The sequence below is a fragment of the Silene latifolia genome, chromosome 7, assembly GCF_048544455.1.
Source record: "Silene latifolia isolate original U9 population chromosome 7, ASM4854445v1, whole genome shotgun sequence".
NCBI classification, from domain to species: domain Eukaryota; kingdom Viridiplantae; phylum Streptophyta; class Magnoliopsida; order Caryophyllales; family Caryophyllaceae; genus Silene; species Silene latifolia.
In genome coordinates, this window is record NC_133532.1 from 11,303,897 (window position 1) to 11,329,193 (window position 25,297).

The 25,297-nt window shown below is 36.4% G+C and overlaps 3 protein-coding genes across 3 annotated transcripts; 2 read left to right on the forward strand and 1 right to left on the reverse strand.

Annotated features, from left to right (window-relative positions):
* Positions 1-1,640: 1,640 nt before the first annotated feature.
* Positions 1,641-13,350, reverse strand: LOC141589722 (uncharacterized). The gene is made up of 6 exons (XM_074410348.1): positions 13,284-13,350; positions 12,610-12,834; positions 12,371-12,537; positions 11,517-12,028; positions 5,762-7,145; positions 1,641-5,705 (listed from the first exon to the last, which is right to left on the reverse strand). The coding sequence occupies exons 1-6, from the start codon at positions 13,348-13,350 to the stop codon at positions 1,641-1,643; spliced, it is 6,420 nt and encodes a 2,139-aa protein (XP_074266449.1).
* Positions 13,351-14,480: 1,130 nt separating this feature from the next.
* Positions 14,481-16,158, forward strand: LOC141590887 (berberine bridge enzyme-like 4). Its single transcript, XM_074411402.1, has one exon. It carries the CDS (start codon positions 14,481-14,483, stop codon positions 16,053-16,055), a length of 1,575 nt encoding a protein of 524 aa, XP_074267503.1. The 3' UTR covers positions 16,056-16,158.
* Positions 16,159-21,753: 5,595 nt separating this feature from the next.
* Positions 21,754-22,267, forward strand: LOC141589723 (uncharacterized). Its single transcript, XM_074410349.1, has 2 exons — positions 21,754-21,870; positions 21,929-22,267. The coding sequence occupies exons 1-2, from the start codon at positions 21,754-21,756 to the stop codon at positions 22,265-22,267; spliced, it is 456 nt and encodes a 151-aa protein (XP_074266450.1).
* Positions 22,268-25,297: the final 3,030 nt, after the last annotated feature.

Below are 25,297 nucleotides of genomic sequence, written 5' to 3' on the forward strand. Positions count from 1 at the left end.
TTAAACCTTGAAGCTTGCAGAAATGCAAGAGTTGAGAGGTCCCGGGTTCGACTACCAGTTGGGGCGATGATCACTTGGCCACAACAGCCCCCGAAGGGGTGGCTTACATGGTCCATGTGGTGGCGCGAGAATGCATGGGCCCGGGGGATTTAACCTTCGTCATCAAAAAAAAATATTATATTATATACACAAAAATAAAGAATTCATGGGTTTACCAGGCTTTATAAACAAATAACTAGTTTTATAGAATACTTTTTATTAATCATATTAGTACTAATTAAAATGTTTTAAATATTAATTCGTAAATAACCCAACTCAAATGCGAAAGGCCGAAATGATCCAACCTGAAATACACAATTCACATGGCCTAAGCCCTAAGGGCTCCTCCCAAAGTTTTTGTTAACCTAAGAACTCCTTTTCCCTAGTACCTTATATTGCAATTGACAATTGTTCTTTACAATTACTAAAACTCAAGCCAATACTCCTCCAGAGAGTCCACACAACGAATCTCATAGAGTTGCAATAAGGCTACTTCAAATTTTAGCTCATGAAAGCAATGCGATTTTTTTCCAGATTTGATTACAAAGCACCTTCTCGATATTCGAGTCAATCATTTTTCTATGTGAAAATGCACATGCTGCTCTTGAAGTTGTGTCATTTTACACGAAATATCCAAATATTGATGCGGAAAACTTTAAGAGATCATAACTCGTGTTTACAAGATCGAAATGTGACGATTTTTTTCAAATCGATCGTCTTTTCGAGAACTATGATTTGGAAAAAAAATTGTCGTACTTGCATCGCGTGGCCAGGAGTTTTTGTATGTCAAAAGTTTTTTTTTGACTGAACAAATTTTGAGTGACCATATCTCTTGGTCACGAGTTTCAAACTCGATTTTTTTTTCAAATCGTAGTTCTTGAAAAGACGGTTTATTTGAGAAAAAAATTGTCACGTTTCGATCTCGTAAGCACGAGTTATGATCTCTTAGAGTATTCCTAATTAAAAATTTGGATATTTCGTGCAAAATGGCAAACCTCAAGGACACCGTGTGCATTTTCCGTTTTTTTTAATTTTGTCTTGGAACAAAAACTAAGAAAATAAGAGAGATTATTCCATAAGAAATATAAAAAGATAAAAACAATCTACACGCGTATAAAAAGATTAGTTAATTGCACATAACGCGAAAAAAACTTAAGTCAACATAAGTTGCAAAATTCAAATTACAATTTTCAACAATTTTTTCAACAAAGGATAATCAATAAAAGAAAATGAATAACAAACGTTAAAATTCTGTCACATTATATTATCTCACTATTGACTATCCTCTTGCTGTCATGCTCTTATATTCTACGGAGTATTCTTCATTTTTATTTTTAAACTGCAAATAATTTAGTGTTCATCCGTTGAGATGTTTCTAGAATTTTTGTGCATCGCCAGAGCATATTGTCAAATAATTATTTGTCAATCCTCTTACTACTAAGAAAATAAAAATTCTCTTAGTTTTCCCGCCTAAATAAAATATCCTCTTAATTGGGCCTTTTTTAGATACTCTAATTAGCTTGATAAATGGGCTATAAATTGACAATCTTAAACAATATTTCATTCCCTATTTTTTTTTTTTTGAGAAAAAACCCGAAGGTTTACTGCATTAAGGATAAATCAAACGAGACAGCATTGTTTGCGATCGGAGGTAAATCACCCGACCATACAAATCTACCAACAGACCTAGGAAATAAATGAGCAAGAGAATGAGCTACACTATTGTTAACACGACAAGTATACGACCATAAAACCGAATTAAAATAACTACTAGCAGCTAGAATATCGTCAATGACAAGCGCCAAATCACTTCTTCCTTTAGCCTTCCTTTTGAGAGCATCTATGACTTGTAGACAATCACTTTCTATCACGACCTTTGTATATCCTCTTCGACGCGCCTCCATAACACCTTCAAGCACGGCCACCGCCTCAGCTACCTGCGGCTCCCAAACCTGCTCCTGCACACATGAAATGCCCCAGAGAACTCGCCCCTCACAGTCGCGGCACACCACCCCCAAACTTACCCCGTCCTCCTCTTTAACCCCCGCATCAACATTTACTTTAACGAACCCTTCCTTCGGCCTCTCCCAACCCTTCCTCCGTTCCTGATCCTGCCTTCGATATCCCCCACCTCCGTTTCCCTCAAAGCCCCATCCTCCGCTATCGGTCTCCTCCACAACATCCCAAGCCCGCTTGATCACATCCCCAGGATCTACCTCTCTTTGGTCAAAGACAACTTTGTTACGATGCTCCCATAACGCCCAACACCCCACCATAAACCTCGCTTGTTCCCGCACCCCCATCTCCCTCCACCTAGCCTCAACCCAATCACGAATTCCCACACCCTCCTCCTCATCACGATTGATTTCAAGACCCTCCCAAACCCGTTGAGCAACAATACATTCTTTAAAAAAATGAGAACTAGTTTCGAAAAAAGAATTACATAAAGAGCAAAAAGAATTGTCACCTCGAACTCGAGTAGCTATATTCGCTCTTGTTGCCAACGCTTCATGACACAGCTGCCAAAAGAAAAGCTTTACTCGGGGCCATACCGGGACATTCCAGAGCCTATTCCACAACCACTTCTCACGCTCCCAATTCGACACCCCGCTCCAATCAATAGCCTTCCGTTCACCTGCTAAACACCTGTATGCCGATTTGACAGAGTACACGCCATCTTTCTCCTTGCTCCAAAACCATTCGTCACACGGCCTGTTAGTACTAAGCCGTATATTCCGAATCCTCTCCTGCTCGAAGGGTAAGAACAAATTGGACACCATATCCTCCCTCCACCCATTTCCATCCATTAAATCAGCCACAAGGAGTTGTTCACGGCCCGGACCACACGGAGAAAGCACCCTACCTGAATTAGAACACGGTATCCACGCATCAACCCAAATACGAGTAGAACGCCCATCTCCAATTCTTCTCCTCAACCCGCTTTCCACCGCTCTCCTAGCTTCAAGGATACCCCGCCATGTATAGCTAGGATTGTTCCCTAAATCCGCGGTCATGATATTGCCATGGGGATAGTATCGCGCTCTCATCATCCTAGCCCATAAACCCTCCGTTTCCGTCAACAGGCGCCATACTTGTTTTCCAATTAAAGCGAGATTAAACAGATTAAAGTCCCTAAAGCCCATTCCACCCATCCCCTTAGGCATACACAGCCGTCTCCACGCGACCCAACTAATCCCTCTCTTACCTTCCTCGTGCCCCCACCAGAATCGAGATATCAAGGATCGAAGCTCATCACAAAAGCTAGCGGGAATTTTAAAAATACTCATAACATAGGTAGGGAGTGAATTGACCACCGCCTTTATAAGAACCTCCTTACCAGCCCTAGACAATATCTTCCCGCGCCATCCAGACACCCTTTTGCTTAGCTTGTCACGAAGAATATCCGTTAGAACCTTTTTCGACCGCCCAACGACCGTGGGGAGTCCGAGATACCGTGAGTGCTCATCAACTTCAGAAATGCACAAGCGAGCAGCTAAGTTACTCCTCCTCTGTAACGGACTACCCTTACTGAAAGAGACAGTAGTCTTTTCCAAGCTTACCAATTGCCCCGAAGCAGCCTCATACCGTCGTAAAATAGAATTGACAACCTCAGCTTCTTCCACATTTGCTTTAACAAAAAATATGCTATCGTCTGCAAAAAGAAGATGCGAAACAGACGGTGCTCCCGGTACAATACGGATCCCATGAAGAGAATTATTCTCCACAGCCCGCCTCATAAGCCAAGACAAAACTTCCGCGCAAAGGATAAAGAGATAAGGTGAGAGCGGATCACCTTGGCGCAGCCCGCGAGAAGGAGCAAACCGACGGGACGGAGAACCATTAATTAACACCGAGAAAGAGACTGTGGTAACACAAGCCATCACTCGATCAATCCAGGCACTATCAAAACCCATCACAATAAGAACCCGCTTCAAAAACTCCCACTCAATTCTATCGTAAGCTTTGGCCATATCTAATTTAATTGCCATGAAACCCTCGGCACTTCTAGAATTCTTCATATAATGAAAGAGCTCAAAAGCAATAAGGACATTATCCGAGATCATTCTACCTGGCGTGAAGGCGCTCTGGTTCTCTGACACGATGTCACTCAGAAACAACTTTAAACGATTGGCCAAGATTTTAGAGACAAGTTTATAAACCACGTTGCACAAGCTTATCGGACGTAAATCGCTCACCTTATCCGGGGCCTTTTTCTTGGGAATAAGAACGATGTTAGTCGTATTAAACTCCGTAGGCATAACATTACCCCGCAAAATATTAAGGACCGTGTCCACCACAGCTGGACCAACCGTACCCCAATAAGTCTGAAAAAATAACTCGTTCATACCGTCCGGACCCGGAGCTTTAAGGGGGTGCATCTGGTTCAATGCCTCAGTCACTTCCTCTTCGCTGTACTCCTTCGTGAGACACTCATTCATACCCGGTGTCACTCGCTGCGTCATATCTTCTAACACCTCAAAGTTGCTCGGATTAGAAGTGGAAAAAAGCCGCTGGAAGTACTCAATGGCCACGGTACCGATGCCTTCCTCATCCGTCTTCACATTCCCATCATCATCAATCAGGCGAGCTATGAAATTTTTTTGCTTGCGCTCTCCCGCCCTTGTATGAAAAAATTTAGTATTACGGTCACCGTCTTTGAGCCATAGCGCACGTGAGCGTTGCCTCCAGTACTGTTCCTCTTTCCGTCTTAGTTCAGCCAGCTCCGCTATCAACTTTTTCCTCTTCCCGACATTTTCCACGGACCTCTCCCCTTCATTCAATCTATGTAGCTGCTTGGTTTTCCTACTGATATCCCAATTAAGCTCGGAAATCCGTGTTCCTTTCCAAGCTTTTAACTCTCTCGCACACTCATTAAGCACCCTTCCCAAATCCGCTCCTCCCTTCTCTACTCCTCGATCAATAGCCTCCCGACACCCATCCTCCCCGACCCAAATCTGTTCGAATTTAAAACCCCGCTTCTTCCTGCCACCCGAATCCCTCTTGTTCAGACACAACTTAATCGGCGCATGGTCCGACCATTCGCGGTCCATATAGGTTAGCTGAGCATAAGGAAATTTATCCGTCCAAGCAGATGAACACATTGCCCTGTCAAGCATACACTGTCTATTTGCTTCACCCACTTGGCCGTTATCCCAAGAGAAATTGTACCCCTCCCAAGAAACATCCCGAAGACCACAGGCATCCACAGCTTCCCGGAAGTTGTTCATTTGCCATTGGGGTCTATTCCCTCCCTTCATTTCAGTCGAAAAAAGAATCTCGTTATAGTCACCAATACACACCCATGGCAACGTTGATTGTTGGCCAAGAAGCTTGAGTAAATCCCACGACAGATGCCTATCAGTTACGTTCGGCCAACCGTAGAAACCCGTAATCCTCCACTCCCCACTCTCACTCCGAATTGTGAAATCCATGTGGTGTAAAGAAGACGACATGAAAACACAATCAATCTCCTTTTTCCACAAAAACGCGAGCCCACCAGATCTTCCCGCACTATCCACTTCCAACCCATGATACCCTTCTAACCGCTCCTTCACCCTCCTCATCTCACGACCACAAAGTTTAGTCTCGCATAAAAACAATATGGCCGGGGCCTCCTTCCGCACAAAAGCACGGAGAGCACGTACCGTGTCGGAGTTGCCCAAGCCCTGACAGTTGATACTTAGGATATTCATTGGGCCCGGCGGGGTTGACCTCCGTCAACCTCCGCCTCAGGTATTAAGACGCCCCCGTCTAACAAAACTCTCGCACGCTTCTGCATCTCAACCACAGATAATTCCTCACGATCCCTTTTCTCCCCATGCTCTTTAACCATCACCCTACCCACTGTCTTAGATGCCGCCATGTCGGCTCGTACTAAACGCTGCCAGCTACCTCCCGTTCCTCCTCCTCCCTTTCCCCCTTGCTTCCCTTTTCCCATAGTGCCCTGCTCCTCAGTGTTGCCAGCACCCATATCCAACTCCATAACCTCTAAGCAACTCCTCAACTCCCCCTCTCTTTCTCCCCCTCCTTCACTTTCCCGTCTATTCCCTGCAGCACTGCATTCCCTCACCAAATCCCCCTTCCCTCCTCTGCCACCATCCACATCAGTCACCATTCCCCCCGTCTGTTCTTCCACAATTGGCTCCCTTTCACTAACTTCACTCTCCCTACTCCCACTTTGCATAGCCTGCTCCCTCATCTTCTTATTTTCACTCTTTCGATTTTTAAGTTCTAAAGATATGGCCTGCAACTTGTCGATCATTAAAGAAACAGCTCCCTCAGAATCGATAACTCTCTCCGCATCAAAACATGGGCGAAGATCCCGTGCTACTTTCCCCCCTCCCTCTTTCACAGTTTTAGTAACTTTCCATGGCGAGGCACGCAACCATTCTCCTACCTTCAAGTCGTCCTCCTCATAAGGCCCATCCTCACAATCTTTCTCCCCATGCCCAATGAGACCACACCCATAGCAGTACGTAGGCAGGCGCTCATATTTAACAGTGAATTCAATAGTACGGCCATCCTTCATACGAACAGGGACAGAAGCTTTGAGCGGCACCTGAATATCATAGAGAACCCTAATTCGAATAGCTCTATCCAATTCCGCATTAGGACCATGTTCTAGGCTAATAAATTTACCCAAACAGTTCCCTATTTTTTGTGCATTCGCCAGGTTTGTTCGACCCGCAATGGGTAGGTCGTATACTCTTGTCCAGATAGGAAAGTGAAAGAGCGGGACATCAGTAATCTTACCCGCCGGATTCGGTTCATTGAAGCACCACACAAACTTCTCGAAATGCCAAGGCTGCCCTTCCAAAACCCTAGCTTTGTCCCGCGCTGCCCCAAACCGGAATATGAACGTCTTGTCCTTAGCATCAACCACGTTACCCGCCATAGGCTTCGACGTGTTCCACAGTTTATTCATAGTATCGATCGCAGCTTTAACGTTAATGGCCCTTGATGCCCATAACTTTCCAATCAGAATTAGGTTTTCAGCAATACCGTTCTCTCCTCCGTCATCATCCCATTCAATCGAACCCTCGAGGTCCCCCATAGGCTCTTTCCCGTCTCGATGATGGCCCCTCGAAAAACTTGACATTTGACACCTGCACAAGAAACGAAACAAAGAAAGCAAACAAGAAACAAAAAATAGAAACTGCTCTCACGATAAACACCGTGAGAAGAGCCTCGAGAAAGAGGATGGAGACAAAGATTTTTTGACAGAGAGCCCTAGGAAACCCTAGACTCGATTTGATTAAGGAGATTCATTCCCTATTTTAAAACTACCTCAAATAACATTCTCTTTTCTATTCATTTTTATTATACTATCAAATTTTCTCTGTTTTTTTAGTCATTGAAAATAACCGGTGTCTTTTACAATTTTCCCACAAACAGAAAAGATGAAATACGTTCAATTGGAATATTAATTACGGAGTTGAAAAGATTTAACTTTATCACATAATAACGATTATAACGCGTTTCTAGAGTTCTATTTGCTCGATTGAAAAATTCACTACCTTTTGTATTAAGAAAGTTGTCTATTTCAAGGCCGTTATTGTTCATGGTTAAAGATTCGAACTTTCGATCACCTTAAATATTTGTTTGCCTTCTTTAAAATTATAATTTGTTCGTACTCTTTTGTTGCGTTGCAAAAATAAATGTGTGAAGAATATGAATTTTCTAAACTTTTATTGTTCCTATTACTCCCGAGCTATCATTATTTGAATTCTTCGCATTATAACTGCAGTAATTCCTTTAGCAATGTCATAACGTTAAATACAATTATGTAACTTTTATATTTTATATATTTTACTCTATAGATATGCCAAAACTTAAAATGCCGTGCATTTGCACGTGACCTACCCTAGTTACTAACAAGTATGTCTCTAGTAAAACGGTTTATATTATCACATTGTAAAATGGTTTTATATTATCACATTGTAAAACCACATACTAAAAACCTTAATGTTTTTATTATGGAAAGTGATTATTTATAGAAGTTATTTTTAGTAGGATTTTTTAGGTAAATAATAAGGGGTCGTTTGGTTAGGCAAAGGGAAAGGAAATTAGAAGGGGTAAGAAGGGGAAAGGTAAGGGATTACCTAAAATTTAACTAGTTGTTTGGTTACATCAAGAAAATGAAGTGTGGTGGGTTGTGGTTTGTTTTGGTGTGCGGGTGGTGGTTTAGGTGGAGTGGTTGTGGCGGTGGCGTCGTGGTGGTGGGGGTGGCAGTGGGGTGGCTGTGGTGGTGGTGATGGTAGCGTCATGGTGGTTGTGTCAGTAGTGTTGTGGCGGTGGTTTATGTGGGTGGCTGTGGTGGTGGTGGTGACGATGACGTCTTGATGGTGACTGGTGTGGTGGGAGTCGCAAGTGTGGCGGTAGGTAAATAAGGTGGTTGATGGGTGACGAAGGTAATGAAATCTCATACCTTGGGGGGTGTGGGGTAAGGAATTAGATGGATTGAGGGGTAAGGAAAAGAATCTCATTCTCTTTTTGTTTGTGTCAAACAAACACCAACAAAAGAAATCAATAACTTTGTTTTCCTTTTCCTTTCTTATTAGTACTTGACTAGTGTACGTAGCTCCCGTGCAAATGCACGGCATTTTCGATACATATATTAGAGAATTTGACAATTAGTTAAATGCGAAAGTAGTAAATTAGCTCCTTAACTTAGTCTAATCGTGAGATTTAAATCCTTAAGTTTCAATCGGGGTGATTAGGCCCCTTAACTTTTGCAAAAAAAGTAAAATTAAGCCCCATATCAAAATTTCATGAGAAATTCATTTTCTCATACTATAAAAAACCAATACTAGTTATGTTTTATTTTAAAAAAAAGATCGGATTTTGTAAATGTAATTAAACTTATGTTTTTAAATTCTGAAAAAAATGAAAATTTTTATTTGGGTTATTCTACGTAGTAACCCTGTGTTTTTTTGAATTCTAGCTGGTAACCCTTCGTTTTTCAGCTATCCACATGGTAACCCTGAATTTATCAAAAAAGGTTCTTCATGCCCCTCAACTTTTATTCCGTTAAAAAAATCCCTTAGTTTGAATGTTTATTGAGACTTAGGCTTGTCTTTTACACTTCTAATGCTTAAATGGCCAAGTAACTATGGTCTTCTCAACTCAATTAAAATAAATAAACCACGAATTTTCCTAACAAATAATTATATTATAGATGTGGTAAGAGTATAATTCATAACCTTTTTATTATCATTCTTATTATTATCATCATTTTTATTGCTTAACAAAGAATATTAAAGTAGTAAATATATTGAAACACATCTTACCTTTGTTTTTGTTATAAAGTAGATTGGATTATAATTGTTAATATTGATATTATATTATTATTATTTTTATAAAAAAAACAAAGGTAAGACGTGGATCGGTATTTTTACTACTTTAATATTCTTTGTTAAGCAATAGAAATGATGATAATAATAATAATAATGATAATAAAAATATTATGAATTATACTCTTAAGTCTTACCACACCTAGAATATAATTGTTGTTAGAAAAAAATGGGGTTTATTTATTTAATTGGGTTGAGAAGACCATAGTTACTTGATCATTGAAGCATTTAAAGTCTAAAAAACAAGCCCAAGTCCCAATAAACATGCAAACTAATGGAGTTTTTTAATGGAATACAAGTTGGGGGTCACGGAGAACTTTTTTTGATAAGTTCAGGGTTACCATGTGGATGGTTGAAAAATGAAGGGTTACCAGCTAGAATTCACAAAAACACAGGGTTACCGCGTAGAATAACCCTTTTTATTTTATATTATATTTTTTTGAGAAAAAAAACATTTTTTATTTAAACATTTCTTTGTTACTTAAGAAAATTTTAGACAATTAAACTAGACACATATATAATTTAGAGAATTCATTTTTTTTAAAAAAAAATTATATACTATATAAGAAATGTTAACAATTTAGAAAATATATTTAGTCCCTTTATAAAATTTAAATATTTTTTTCTATAAAATATTCTAAAATCTTCTCTAATTGATGTTAATTCAATTTCGATTATGATTTCATTTGTTATTTTTTTTTTTTGAATTTTGATTGTATATTTTGTAAAAAGTATAAGCAATTTCACTTTTTATGATATATTTAATTTCTCATGAGATTTTGGGTAAGGGGTTTAATTTTACCTTTTATATAACTTACTAGTATAGATCCCGCGCAAATGCGCGGTTTTTTAGATAGGGATATTAGAGAATGTAACAATTATACTATTGGTATTTAATAGTGTAAATCCCGCACATTTGTGGTATATATAGAGGTTTTATTTTTAGTTATTGTTTAAATATTTTAAATTGATACATTATTAATTTTTCATATTTTTCATATACCCAATTGTATTTCGATATGAGAAAAAAATGAACTATGAACTAATCAAGAGAATTTAGTAAAGTTATAAAATATGTTTAATGATTTTTTTCTTTAATATAAAACTAATGTTTACAAATAATAATTTTTCTCAAATTATTTAATGATTTTATATTTTTTTTGTGATGAAGCTAATAATATCAGTTTAATATTTTGTTTTATACAAAATGTGTCAAGTCATTCTCTCATATATAATAATACATAACAAAAATTTAGAAATTTACAGTTTATAAAATTATAGTAAATTTATCTTCTTTAATTAAAATATTATGATTAAGATTTTCAAAGAAAATACTATTATTTGATTAAAAAGTTATATTTTGATGAAATGATAATAATTTAAAGAAAGAAGTATTTTTGTTTTCTTATTTAGCTTAATACCTTTTGGAGGAAAATTGGGGAGAATTTTATTCTCTTAGTATATACTCCTAGGAGGATTCATTCCAAATTTTATACCTTCAAATTTTTATATTTCACCTAATTGTATTTTAATATGAGACAAAAAAAATGTAGTATGCCATGTTTTTCTTTTTAACATAAAGTTAATGATTTTTTTTATAACTTTGCTTAAATTATCTTAATGAGTTTTTTCACGCAGCTAATAATATTATTTTATTGTTTTATACAGTTTAAGTATGCATTAAGTCATTTTCGAAAAAAAATTAACGATTTTGTATTTTATAATTTTATACTCCTTTTATTTTATTTTGATTAAAACATTATATAATTATAATTTAGAATTGAATAAAAAAGTCATGCTTTAAGAAAAAGATTATAGTTTAATGGAAAAATTTTATTTCTTTCCTTATATAAGTAGGTGGGAGGGAAAACTTTTGAGAATTTTTATTCTCTTAGTAGTAGGGGGATGATGCCTAATCACTACAATCTTATCTTAAGGGGTTTAATTTCACAATTAGACAAAGTAATGAGGCTCAATTACCACTTTTGAAAGAGAAATGAAAATGATGAGTAGATTTTTCGGAGGATTGATGGGAATGGAAATGAAGTAAGTGACAAAGAAGAAACTTGGGAACAACACGTAAGGCGGATACCGTAAAGTCACTGTCAGAGCACAATAAGATACCTTGACCTGGACTTCCTTAGAGATAGCGAACAACACTTAAGGCGGCCTCCATATGAGCCTCGCTCACGTGGATTATGAAGGAATTGAGATAAAGTGTGAACAGCAAAGGCCATGTTGGGCCAAGTGAAAGCAAGGTATACCAAGCGACCTACCAATCGTCTATAACATTCAGGATCAGCAAGCAAATTACTTTGATCAGTACCGAGCTGAAGGTTAGGTTCCATGGGTGTGGAGGCTGGCTTAGCACGCAAGAGACTCATTTCAGTCACAATATCAAGAGTATATTTACGCTGGTTAAGAAAAATTCCTTCGTCACTACGTGCAACCTCAATACCAAGAAAATATTTTACAGGACCCAAATCCTTCATATGAAAATAGCGGTGCAAATACTCTCTAAACGAGGAGATGACAGAAGAATCATTCCCCGTAATGACAAGATAGTCGACATAAATTAGAACATGTAAGCATACCTCATTGCTCGAATAAGTGAAAAGTGAATAATCAGAGTAAGACTGACAAAACCAATAATCACGTAAGGCACTAGCAAGCTTAGCAAACTAGCCGCGAGGAGCTTGACGGAGACCATATAAAGACTTCTTTAAGCGATAAACTCTACCCTCATGTCCACGACTAAAACCTGGAGGAAGCTTCATCTAAACCTCTTCAGCTAAGTCCCCATGTAAAAAAGCATTGTCCACATCCATTTGGTGGAATTCACACTTTTTGACAGCAACAACAGCCAGAAAAGTACGAATAGTAACTATTTTAACAACAGGAGCGAATATTTCACCATAATCTAGGCCTTCCACTTGATGATTGTCAAAAACAACCCGTCAAGCTTTTAATCTTTCAACAGAGCCATCGGATTTATATTCGAAGGCTTTCTTATCGGGAGGAAGATCAGATAATTCCCAAGTGCCATTATTTTCGAGGGCAGTAATCTCCTCTTGCATCGCACGGCACCACCCATCGTCACGAATAGCGACTTTGAAAGATGGAGGTTCAACTCCTCCAGTTATAGCTGCAAGAAAATTTCTGTGTTGACTAGAAAACTTATGACAATTAACATAATTTGCTAAAGTATAAGGAGTACCTGAGGGCGATGAAGGCGGACTCGATGAGCTAGATGGCGATGGACTTTGAGTAGTATCAAAAACATACCCGCGCAACCCGGAATTAAGAAATTTAAGCCGATGGCCACGGCCGAGGTCAGGCACAACCGTTGGCTCCTCAACCGTAGGCTCGACAGCAGACGAAGTGGGCTTGGTATTGTTAGGCGTGGTAGAGGGCTCGGTGTTGTTCGGAGGAACTTCATTCGCTGATTCAAGGGAGTCATGAGACTCATCATAAGCAAACAAAGGAGTTGGATGAACGGGTGTAAAAGAAGTGGCCGAGGCATATGGAAACAAATTCTCATGAAAAATAACGTCACGAGAAACAAGAAATGTTTCCGTCTCTAAATTATAAACTTTCAACCCTTTTTTTTATTGTGAGGTTAGCCCAAAAAAATACATTTACAGCTGCGTGGCTCAAATTTATCACCGCGAGTCTTTTGATTGTGAACAAACCACAGACAACTAAAAACTCATAAATTTGCATAAGAAGGAGATACACCCAACAAAACCTCATAGGGCTTCTTATGAGCTAGAAGAGCAAACGGGGTGTGATTAATTAAATATGCAGCAGTAAGAATGCACTCACCCCAAAAAATTTTAGGAAGATTGCCTTCAAATTGTATACAATGCTGCAAAAAATACCCCGCCATACAGTTAAACTCATTTCCGTTATCACGGCGCACAACCTTCACCTGTTTAGAAAATTGTGTATGAACCATGGAGAGAAAATCCTCTATCTACTAAATGAATAAGTAATCTCACATTTTTTCCCTCCAATAAACATCTTTTTAAATAAGCAAGCTAATCACAATTAACCCCAGTAGATACTAAATGAATAGGTAATCTCACTTTTTTCCCACGAAAAACATATTTTTAAATAAGGAAGCTAATTACATTTACTAAATAAGGAAACTAATAATTATATTATATTTCATTAACTTATTATCTTTTCATTAAAATTAATCTTTTCATCAAATTATTTTCACAAGTCTAAACTATAATCTTTTAATTAAAATAAATTAAAATTTATATAAAACTACAAATTGCTAAATCTTTCATTAGCTTTGTGTTATAAAAAAATATTTTTGTTTAAAATACATTTTAGCACATTACTCAATACTCTTGATTAACTGTCAGTTACAAACTTTTTGTTCAAATCAAAATATAGTGACGAAAAATATGAATTAATGAGATAACACTAATATATAATTAAGTAATTTAATAAAAAAATAAAAAAACTCAATATGCATTTATTGCACGGGGTCTAAACTAGTTCATAAACATTTCTATAACTTTTGTTTTATCTAGCAGCAAATAAACCAAAACGGATCGTGAGCAATCATCAACTATTGTCAAAAATATTTAGCATGTTAAGAGAATGGAATAGAAATCTGTGTCGATCTCATTAATCATATGTGTTTATATAATACAAGAGTTCTTATAAAACAGGAAGGCAAATCAACGGGATATGATTCCCGTATCAAACTGATATGATACGATAATATCGTATCATATCAAACTAACTGATATAATACGATAATATCGTATCATATCAGTTTGATATGATACGATATTATGTGCTAAATATACAATATTACGCCTAATATACTAACAAGTAACAACATGTCGGTAGATTAATACAAGTATTTTAATAGGATTGACTCTTCAATCATCACATGAATAATCAAGCACGCCATACGTAAGAACTGACTAATATACTCCAATTATACACCAAAGTTGGCATTTGACCACTTATAATGACATCATATAATTCTCTATATAATTGATCACTTTAATCAATCCAATTACATACAAAATAATTATATGCACACATAATTAATCTAAAAAAATGAAGGTCTCATTTTCATGTAGCATAATTTTTTTCTTGTTTTTAATTTTTAATGTCCATGCATCAAATTCAAGCATCGACAATTTTATCCAATGTCTTCCGACCAAGTCGAGTCCGGCAAACCCGATTTCTAAGGCCATTTTTACACCTAACAATCCATCTTTTTTACCTATTTTACAAACATACATACGTGATAGTCGATTCAACACATCCTCAACTCCGAAACCTCTAGCTATAATAACTGCCCTAGATGTATCCCATGTCCAAGCAACTATACTATGTGCTAAGGCCAATAATGTTGAAATAAGGATACGAAGCGGAGGTCACGATTTTGAGGGCCTCTCCTACGTTGCACAAGTTCCGTTTGTTATACTCGACATGTTTAATCTTCGCTCAATCGATATAGACATGGCAAGTGAGACGGCTTGGATCCAAGCCGGTGCAACTCTAGGTGAGCTTTATTATAAGATTGCTAGTATGAGTAAAACCCTAGCTTTCCCTGCAGGAGTATGTCTTACCCTTGGCGCGGGTGGCCACTTTAGCGGAGGTGGCTATGGGGTCATGTTAAGGCAATTCGGGTTGTCAATAGATAATATTATCGATGCACAAGTTGTCGATGCTAATGGTAGAGTTCTTGATAGACAAGCCATGGGTGAAGACTTATTTTGGGCTATTAGGGGAGGTGGGGGTGCTAGTTTTTGTGTTATTCTTTCTTGGAAAATTAATTTAGTACGTATTCTGGATACTGTCACGGTTTTCAACGTCCCTAGGACGTTAGAACAAGGTGCGACCGATGTTGTCTTACAATGGCAACAAGTCGCGACAATACTTGACAAAAACCTTTTTATTCGAGTACAACCACAAGTACAATTTTTACAAGGAGGGAACAAGACGGTCCAAGTTTCGTTTATTGGGTCGTACCTTGGCCGGTGCCAAACCCTAGTCCCCTTGATAAACAAAAACTTTCCAATTTTAGGCTTAAAAACAAGTGATTGTCTTGAGATGCCGTGGGTTAAAACACATCTATTTTGGAATAATCTTCCTCAAACGACTCCAATTGAAGTGTTATTACAAAGGGCTCCTACACCGCCCCATAACTTTCAAAAACACAAATCCGATTATGTCAAAACTCCGATCCCACGAGTGGGATTAGAGGCTATATGGAAAAAGATGATGGAGATCGAAACTGTGTTGATGCAATGGAATCCTTATGGTGGAAGAATGAGTGAAATACCCGAAAATGCGACAGCATTCCCTCATCGATCAGGAAACTTATTCAAGATGCAATACATTACACAATGGCAAGATGGTAGTGAACAATCTTTGATCAAGAACATCCAAGCGACTCGAGATTTACATGATACATTTACTCCATATGTGTCTAGTAATCCAAGAGAAACATTCTTGAATTATAGAGACATTGATATTGGAACCAATGTTAATGGGAACTTAAGTTTTGCTATGGACTTTTTCAAGGATAATGTGAATAGGTTATTACAAGTCAAGGCAAAGGTTGACCCAACTAATTTCTTTAAGTATGAACAAAGTATTCCAATACTTTCTAGCCAACAATGATTATATACATACAAGATAATACAATAATGATTAATTGTAGCATGTTACTACGTACATATTTTGGTTGGTTTTTGCAATCAATAATGTACAAAATATTGCTGAATAAAAAGAAGGATGAACCCAAGATTATACTGGGATGTTCAAATTCATTTGCATTTACATACACCTATATAATAACATGATGGTCTATAAAAATAAATTTCAATCCAGTCTTAAGCTCTGTTTGGCAAGACAAATAAGCTTTAGTTAACTTGACTAATGTAGCTAATTTGAAGTGTTAAGTGTTCGAAATTCGAAAAGTTGCTCAAAGTTAGAGGAAATAAAAAGCTACTAAGATAGAATGTGAAAAGTAATCTATTTGTTTTCATTTTATCTTCCTTTTTCACTTTTTTTAATCTCCTATATACTAAAAGAATAGGTAATTGATGTGTGTTTTAAAACCGCAAGCGTACGGTGTTGTTGTAGCACTTGAGGGTCGGTTCACGGGGAGCTTGTTATGCAATACTAATCTATTCTAGCTATTTTGTTTAGCTAAGTCGACAATAATTGAGTTTGGATTTTAACTAACAACTAAACTAATTAAAATGAGATGCAGGCTAACTAGATGTGAAATAAGAGCAATAGAATGTTTTAGGTTGTAATCAATAATTAAAAAGGTCTAGGACCCAATTTCCCACCAACAATTCGTATTTATCGTCATGATTCCTTTTGACTAGCTATTGGGGCAATATGTAAGGAAGAGATGCATGGATCTAATTCGCCTAACACCCCCCTCTCAAGTTCACATTAGGATACTAGATCTCCCAACCCCCTCCCTTTCGGTCTCGGAGGTCGGAATCATTAAGTCCTCATCATTTCCAGGTCATCCAACTCCTTCAATTCTCTCGAAGGTCGTATTCAAACACAATCCTAGAGGTGCCCTCTCTTGGTTCTCGCTTTCGGTCTCAACCTAGGTTAGCAATAAGCCTAAAATGGGTACCCGATTCCTGACCTAACCAACTCTCGTCGATGGACAAGGGTCACAAACCAACATTACCCACAATAAGCCAATTCAACAAATCAATCCTCTAGCCAACCCTTATTAATCCTCCCCAACAACTATTTTTTGTAGGAATCAATCAAATAAATCACTCATGTTGGTGTTAAATCGAGTCCTAATTAAAGGACTACTCACTAATCATGTTTATTAAGACAAGACAAATAATAAAGGTTGACATTTTAGCAATTGACATGTTATTAAATTGATTTCTATAACTAATCATGCAATTAGTAACAAAGATGATGATAATTGACTAATTAATGTATAACTAGTGTAGATTCTCGTGCTACAGCACAGTATTTTTTTTGTTTTGTTTTACAAAGAAACATTCTCATTAAATTAATTGCATAAATTAACTGTACATTTAATGTTATAATGTACTAATATAATCTTAGTAAGAGCTAGAAAAGGAAAGTTTATTACCATCAAAAGACACTTTAAGTTAAGTTATTTTTGTCTTAAACCATTTTTACTTTACTATCAAAATTAACTCTATAATGCTATATCATTGAATGAAACTAATTTATGACATTAAATTACAATTAAGTGATGTAAAAATGTAAAATCTAATTAAAAAGCGTATAAACCTTATAACAAAAATAGGTAAATACAGTTTAGCACGCACTTAACACTACAAGAAAACAAGACAAAGGCGACGGAGAAGCTACAGTCGCCAATTTGGCGACAGGAAAAAAAACTCGGGCGACGGAAAACAGTCGGCAATTTGGCGACTGTTGCTTTTTATCCAAAAATCTGTACGAAATCCACTGGCGACCGAAAATTATACAATTTGGCGACCGAAAACAGTCGCCAAATTTAGCGACCACTTCTCGTCGCCATTTTGGCGACCATAAACAGTCGCCAATCGCCTGTTATTTTGGCGAAATAATTCGGGCGACTGATTGTCGTCGCCATTTTCATGCGCCTTTTTAATTTGACAATTGAGATCCCACCTCCCCCACATAACCCCATATTCTCTTTTATTTCCTTTTATTATCAAAAAAGTATTCCTTTCCCCTCATTCATTTCAACATGTCGTTCCATCTCCCTCTTCTCTCAATTTTCTACTTTACTCTTTTTTCCTTCTTTATTAAATTTACCCTTTCTTCATCTTATTTTTACTTTACCATTTCTTCATCCTTTACCAAATCTTACCCAAACCTACAAAAATACAATTTCATTTGTTTTAATTTCAAAGTAACAAATTTCAAAGTATTTTGGTCGACGACAAGCCGACAGCGCGGGACACGCCAACAACGACAGAGGAAGGAGAAGAGGCCAGAAAGAAAGGGATGTAATTAGTTTTTTCGTGTCGGTAATTTGTTTTTTTTTTTTGTGTTATTCGAATTGGTATTGTTGTTGGTAGTTTGATTGTAATTAGTTTGATGTTTAGTTTCATTGTAATGGAATGTAAAGTTAATGTAATATAAATGTAAATTTAAATTTGATATAGAAATGAGCAAATGGTTTTTGTACTAAATGTAAATTAATAGATGTCCTATAACCATGGTTTGTTTTCATTCAAGCTTGTGTTGTCATTGTTGTTATTTCGTGAAGAATAGTGATGAAACGAAATAATTGCAGCGTCATTCTTCTCCAGATCTGGTACTTTTTTTTTTTTTTTTTTTTTAAAAAAAAGCAAAATTGGCGACCAAAAACAGTCGCCAAAATGGCGACCAAAAACCGTCGCCAATTTGGCGACGGGTTTCAGTCGCCCGCTTTAAAAAAATTCCGTCGCCATATTTGGCGACGAAGCCCCGTCGCCAAAAGCGACTAAACCTAGCTACCAAGTGCGGGCGACGGGCCTTAGTCGCTATATTCTTAATGGCGACTGTTCTCAGTCGCCTTATATGGTCGCCTTTGACCTTATTTGTTGTAGTGTAAAAAGACGATTTACGAATAATTAAACTAATATTTTTTTATATTTTTAATTAAAAAAAAAACATAAAAATGGTTACGTCCTTTAAAATATACACCATATTTAGAGTGTAACTATGAGGATAATATAAGAAACAGATTTACGTAATTTTAGGGTGTAAATGATGTCAATAATTATGTTAAAGATTGCACAAGAAGCAGGTTTGCGTAATTTTAGAGTGAAACTAATGAAGAATAATATCTATGGAAATAAAAATGACTGCATAATAAATTATAGATTTTAATAAAAAAAAAGTCATAAATATGAATTTTAATTAAAAAGATTAGAGTTTAGTTATAAGAATATATTAATTGAAAAGATAATAATGTAATAATTTGTTTTTTACTTGTTACCTTATTTAGCTAGATGTCTTTTGGAGGGAAAACTAAGAGAATTTTTATTCACTTAGTAGTAGGGGGGATTAAAGTGAGATCAAATTAAAAGGTGGTAAGTTGGGCTACAAGTAATGTAAATATTCAAAAATAAGACAAATATAAACTAAGGAAATGAATTTGATAAAACAAAATAAGAAATTGAGAGGAAAAGAAAATATACCAACACAGATGAAAGAAATAAACTTGATGGAATAAATTGCTTGAATAAATGAAGAACAAGATGAGATTCAATTTCTTCTACAAAAATCCTCCAACTACCCAATTTTGATCTAAAATAAAGTGTATCTAGTTATGTTGCAAATAACAGGGTTTAACTATTTATACAAAGGGTCCAAAAATACAATTACAAGAGTCAAAAGCTGAATAAAGCCCAAAACACGGGTCCATCCGGTGTATCAATACGTCGGACGTGTCCCAGATACGCCGGATGGACCTCAGTTACACCCATACTCCAAACAATACACCCACAAGGCTAGAAAGATACACCCTACGAGGTCTTATTGCACTATGCCTAAAGTTGATACACCCACATTCAGCCAAATACAACCATAGGAGTAAAAAGATACACCCTACGAGTTCTAGTTGCGCCTTGCCTGAAGTGGATACAGCCATAAGGCTTAGAAAGGCTTCAAAATGACTTCAATTCTTCACTTCCCTTCTTGCAATTAATCGGTTCGGGCCTTTACTCGATCTTTTATTTCACCTAGAAATGCGTGAAATACTACAAAAATCTAACAAAACCGTGAGTAAAGTTCATAAATGTAAATTGATCATAGAGCAAAGGCATTTAACATATAAATGCTTCAAAATTGGGGTCAAGTTAAGGATTTTTGATCAAAATAGTAGGGCGATAATGTAGTTATCAGTGTTCTAAAAAAAATTTCATTCAAAATGCATATTCTTAAATAAGTAAACTAATGGCAATTAAGGGAACTAATAATTACAGTTTATTTCATTGAATTATTATCTTTTCCTTAAAATTAATCTTTTCATCAAATTATATTATTTCGCTAAACTATAACAAAACTATAATATTTTAATTAAAATAGAATAAAATTGATAAAAAAAAAACTATAAGTTGCTAAATATTTATTGATTGATGCTATTATTAGATAATGACTTGACTCATAAATCCATATAAGAAAAAGCTGCAAATCCCAGTTATTAGTTTCGTGGAAAAAAAATTAACAATAATTTATTCTAGTATAATTAATTTATTTTTAATATAGCGATGGGAAGAATAGAAATAAATGGAGGAAGTAGCTCCAAAAATAATTTTTCTTATGAGGATGGTAATTGAGCGTCATCTGATGATATTAAATTTGAGTACTACCCTAATTAAAATAATCATTAAAATTATAAATATAAGTTCTTAAATTTATTTAGCACCAAAATTAGAAAGGTTAAGAATGTAATTCGACATTGAATTCTCAAAGCATATTGAGGATAGATTGCATTAATACCTAATTGCAATGAAAGAATTTGCCAAACTTTTCTGGGAAATTTCTTCTATTGAAACGTTGAACATTAATGAAAGAATATGCCAAACTTTTCTGGGAAATTTCTTCTATTGAAACGTTGAACATTAATGAAAGAATATGCCAAACTTTTCTTGGAAATTTCTTCTATTGAAGTATTGAACATTAATGGTAATAAAAAAATTCGCCAAAATTCGCCAAGAATATGCCATTCATAACATATATTGATGGACTTTGGAATTCTTTGCCTTCAACCTAATTAGAATGTGTTAGAAGTCTCACAATCATTGTTCTTCAGTTTCATTTCCTTCTCTAACTATGTTAGAGAAATCTCACAATTGTCATGTGTTACAAGTCTTACAATCATCATTTGTTCTTCAATTTCATTTGTTTTTTTTATAAGAAAATAACTAACATTTAGGATCGTTGACACAAAGAGACCTAGGGTTCTAGAGAAAGGAAAAAATATTGTTCACGGCTTATATAGCACTCACACAAAATACGGAATCGGATTCCGTGTTTTCTAGGTCTGAACCTGAGTACTCGGTTTAGTGCTCGAGAGCACTCAGTCGAGTGCCATGCACTCAGTCAAGTGCGCCAGCCACTCGGCCGAGTGCTACTTAATCAGACCCTGGGTAAAACCCAGACCACACTCGGTCGAGTATAGCTTAGTCGGTCGAGCATAGCTCATTACTCGGCCGATTGCTATACTTAAAACTCAGGGTATTACACATCTAGCTACAGATGGGAAGACTGAAGGATATAGTTCAGACTCTGGAGGACATGATGCGCGCGTGTGTGCTGGAATTTGGTGGATCATGGGAGGAGAGGCTTGATTTAATCGAGTTTTCATATAGTAACAGTTACCATGCTAGTATTTGGGATGACACCGGTTAAAGTTTTGTATGGGAGGAAATTTAGGAGTATGACTGACGCGGTGGTGCTGGGACCGCATATGATTAAGGAGATGGTGGAACATGTGCAGGTAATTCGTTAGAAGATGAGTGGCATAAGATAGACAAACGAGTTATGCTAATCTGAAGAGGAGTGGCATTGAGTTTGTAGTTGGAGACAAAGTTTTGCTGAAAGTGTCTCCGATGAGAGATGTTATGCGTTTTGGGAAGAGAGGCAAGTTGAGCCAGAAGTTTATTGGACCATATGAGATTTTAGACTGGGTTGGAGAAGTGGCTTACCGTTTGGCTCTACCTCCGGCTCTAGATAGAGTCCATAATGTGTTTCATGTATCGCAATTGAGGAAGTATGTGAGAGATTCTTCTCATATACTTGAACTTGAGACAGTGAAAATGGATGAATTGTTGACTTATGTGGAGGTGGCTAAGGAGATCTTAGATCGGAAAGTGAGAAAGACAAGGAATGGTTAGACAATTAAAATGGAAACTGACCCGAACTATAACCCTTGAATGTGACCCAAAACCCGAATTGACCCGACCAGGCCCAAACATGACCCGTGCTTTGTTGACCCGGAACTAGACCTGACACCGACCCGATTTACCCGACCCCAAAAGGCTGACCCGAGACCTGAAATGACCTGAACTGCTGCACCCGAATGACACTCGAAGTCCAAATTGACCCGATCCGACCAGAAAATAACCCGAGCTTTCACAGACCCGTAACAGACCCGACTCGGAATAACCCGATCTGAAACCACCCAACCCGAAAATGACCCGCCAAAACATAATTTTAATTGAACCCAAAAGACTTGAAATACCTTTTTTTCACTTAATCATTGACCCAAAATGACCCGACCCGCTCGACACGAAAATGACCCGACAAACATACCTGAAACAACCCGGAACCCGAAAGGACCCGACCCGAACTAACCCGATAATGTGACAAACCCGAACTGACCTGACCCAAATTGGACTAACCCGAACCCGACCCGTTGGCCCGTTTTGCCAGGTCTACCCGGAACTGACCCTACCAGAAATGACACAATTCAAAACCACCGGACCCTTAAATGACACGACAAAACATAGCTCTAATTGAATTAGAAAGACTTGAAATGATTAATTTAAAAGCACACTTAATGTTATTTACATTAAAATAAATAATCTATTATTAAAACAAAACTAAATATAGGTAATAAAAATACATTTACTTTTTTTTCTCTCTTAATCATTGACCCGAAAATGACCGGATTCGAAATAACCTGCCCCGCTTGATCCGAAAATTACCCGACCACCATACCCGAAAAACGTCCGTAGCCCGAAACAACCCGACTCGATCCAAACTAACACGATAATACGACAGATCCGAACCTGTCAGACCTAAAATGGCCCAACTCGACCCTGACTCGGTTGACCCGTTTGCCAAGTCTAGGTGGTAGGTCAAAGCCATGTTGTCAGGATCGGGATTCTACTTTGAATCGATGGGGAGGGTAAGATCAAATCGGTGGAATCGGATCGTAGAATCGTAAGATTCTACAAATTCACTAAATATAGTTTTTTATTTGGTAAAAATATATAATTGAAGATCAAAACACTTATTTATACCCAAAATATTGATAACTAATGAGTTTAGTATCATTTCATGAACATGTTTCTACAAATGACATGAAATTTGGATTTTACGATGTCGTTATATAAAAATTTATTTTAATATGTTTACTATGGAGTCGGATCGTAGGATCGTAAGATCATAGAATCGTATTATGATCCTACCTCTAGAAAATTTCAAATAAATAGGATCGTAAGATTCTACAAACATGATAGAATCGTAAGATCCGGGATCGGACAAGCATTTTTGGATCGTAAAATCGTAGAATCATAGGATCGAATCGGGATTCTGACAACAATGGGTCAAAGTATGAAGAGAGAAAGTCTTACATTATCAGTTAGTCTCATTGTAGACGGGTATATGTATATCCGTCTAAAGATGTAGATGAGTCAAATATGTTACCACTATTTTAATAAGACAACCCCACATCTCATTTATTGTTTATCTTATTATGAAAGTGGTGACATATTTAACCTCTCTACAATTTTAAATGGATAGTGTTAGTATAAAGTGAGATTTTGTGTTACATTATTGCCTTATTGGTCTACGTGTTACATTATAGGCCTAAAATGGAAAATACTAAAGAGAGTGAAATGGGTGTCCGAAAAAAGAGAGAATGATGGATAAGAAATAAGATGAGAGAAAAATCGTAGAGGAAAAAGACCTGCCTTGTCACGTTGTGTATAATCTACGGATGGACCGGAAAATAACCGAGGATGGGCATCGAAGTAAACTAGAAAGTTGACTTATTCAGCGTTTTCTAAGTGCCCCATAAAACAAAGGTCCCCTCATACACGGTTTTGTTACACTGGGATCGAACGAACCAACAAAACTAATCATTAGACAGAAAACTAGAGAGACTTAGGTTTGATTTTTTTTGGGAGTACAACTGTCTAAACTGAATTAAACAAAAATGGATTTATTATAGCTTAATTGAACTGAACTGAATTAATAGAATTAAACTAAACTGACTTGAAATAAGAGTCAATTTGTGAAGAAAAAAGCTGAAATGAACTAAAATCCCCATACTACTAAGAGAATAAAAATTCTTTTAATTTTTCCTCCAAAAAGCATCTAGCTAAATAAGGTAACAAATAAATTTTATTTTCATTACATTATTATCTTTTCAATTAATATATTCTTATAATTAAACTCTAATCTTTTAATTAAAATTCATATTTATAACTTTTTCATTAAAATATATAATTTATTATGCAATCATTTTCGTTTCCATAAATATTATTCTTTATCAGTTACACTCTAAAATTACGGAAACCTACTTCTTAAGCAGTCTTTAACATAATTATTGTCATCGCTTACATCTTAAAATTACGTAAATCTGTTTCTTATACTATCCTTCATCAGTTACACTCTAAATATGGTGTATATTTTAAAGGGCGTAACAATCCTAACGTATTTTTTTAATTAAAAAAATATATTAGTCTACTACTTATTCGTAAATCGTATTTTTAAGTGTGTGGTATACTGTTTTTACCTTCTTTTTTTATAAGATTTATATGCGTTTTAATTAGATTACATTTTCACATCACTTAATTTTAATTTAATGTCATAAATTAGTTTCATGCAATGATATAGCATTATAGAGTTAATTTTTATAGTAAAGTAATATAAAAATGGTTTGGTTTAAGACAAAAAAAAATAAACTTTTATTTTCTACCTCTTACTAAGATTATATTAGTACATTATAACATTAAAGGTACAGTTAATTTATGCATTTAATTTAATGAGAATGTATCTTTATAAAACAAAACTAAAAAATACCGTGCTGTAGCACGGGGATCTACACTAGTTAAGTTCAAAAGAACAGGGCCTTAGCTATTTTTTTCCCGTCGTTTGTCGACTTGCCTTTCTACTGAAGGTGGCAAATCGAGTTG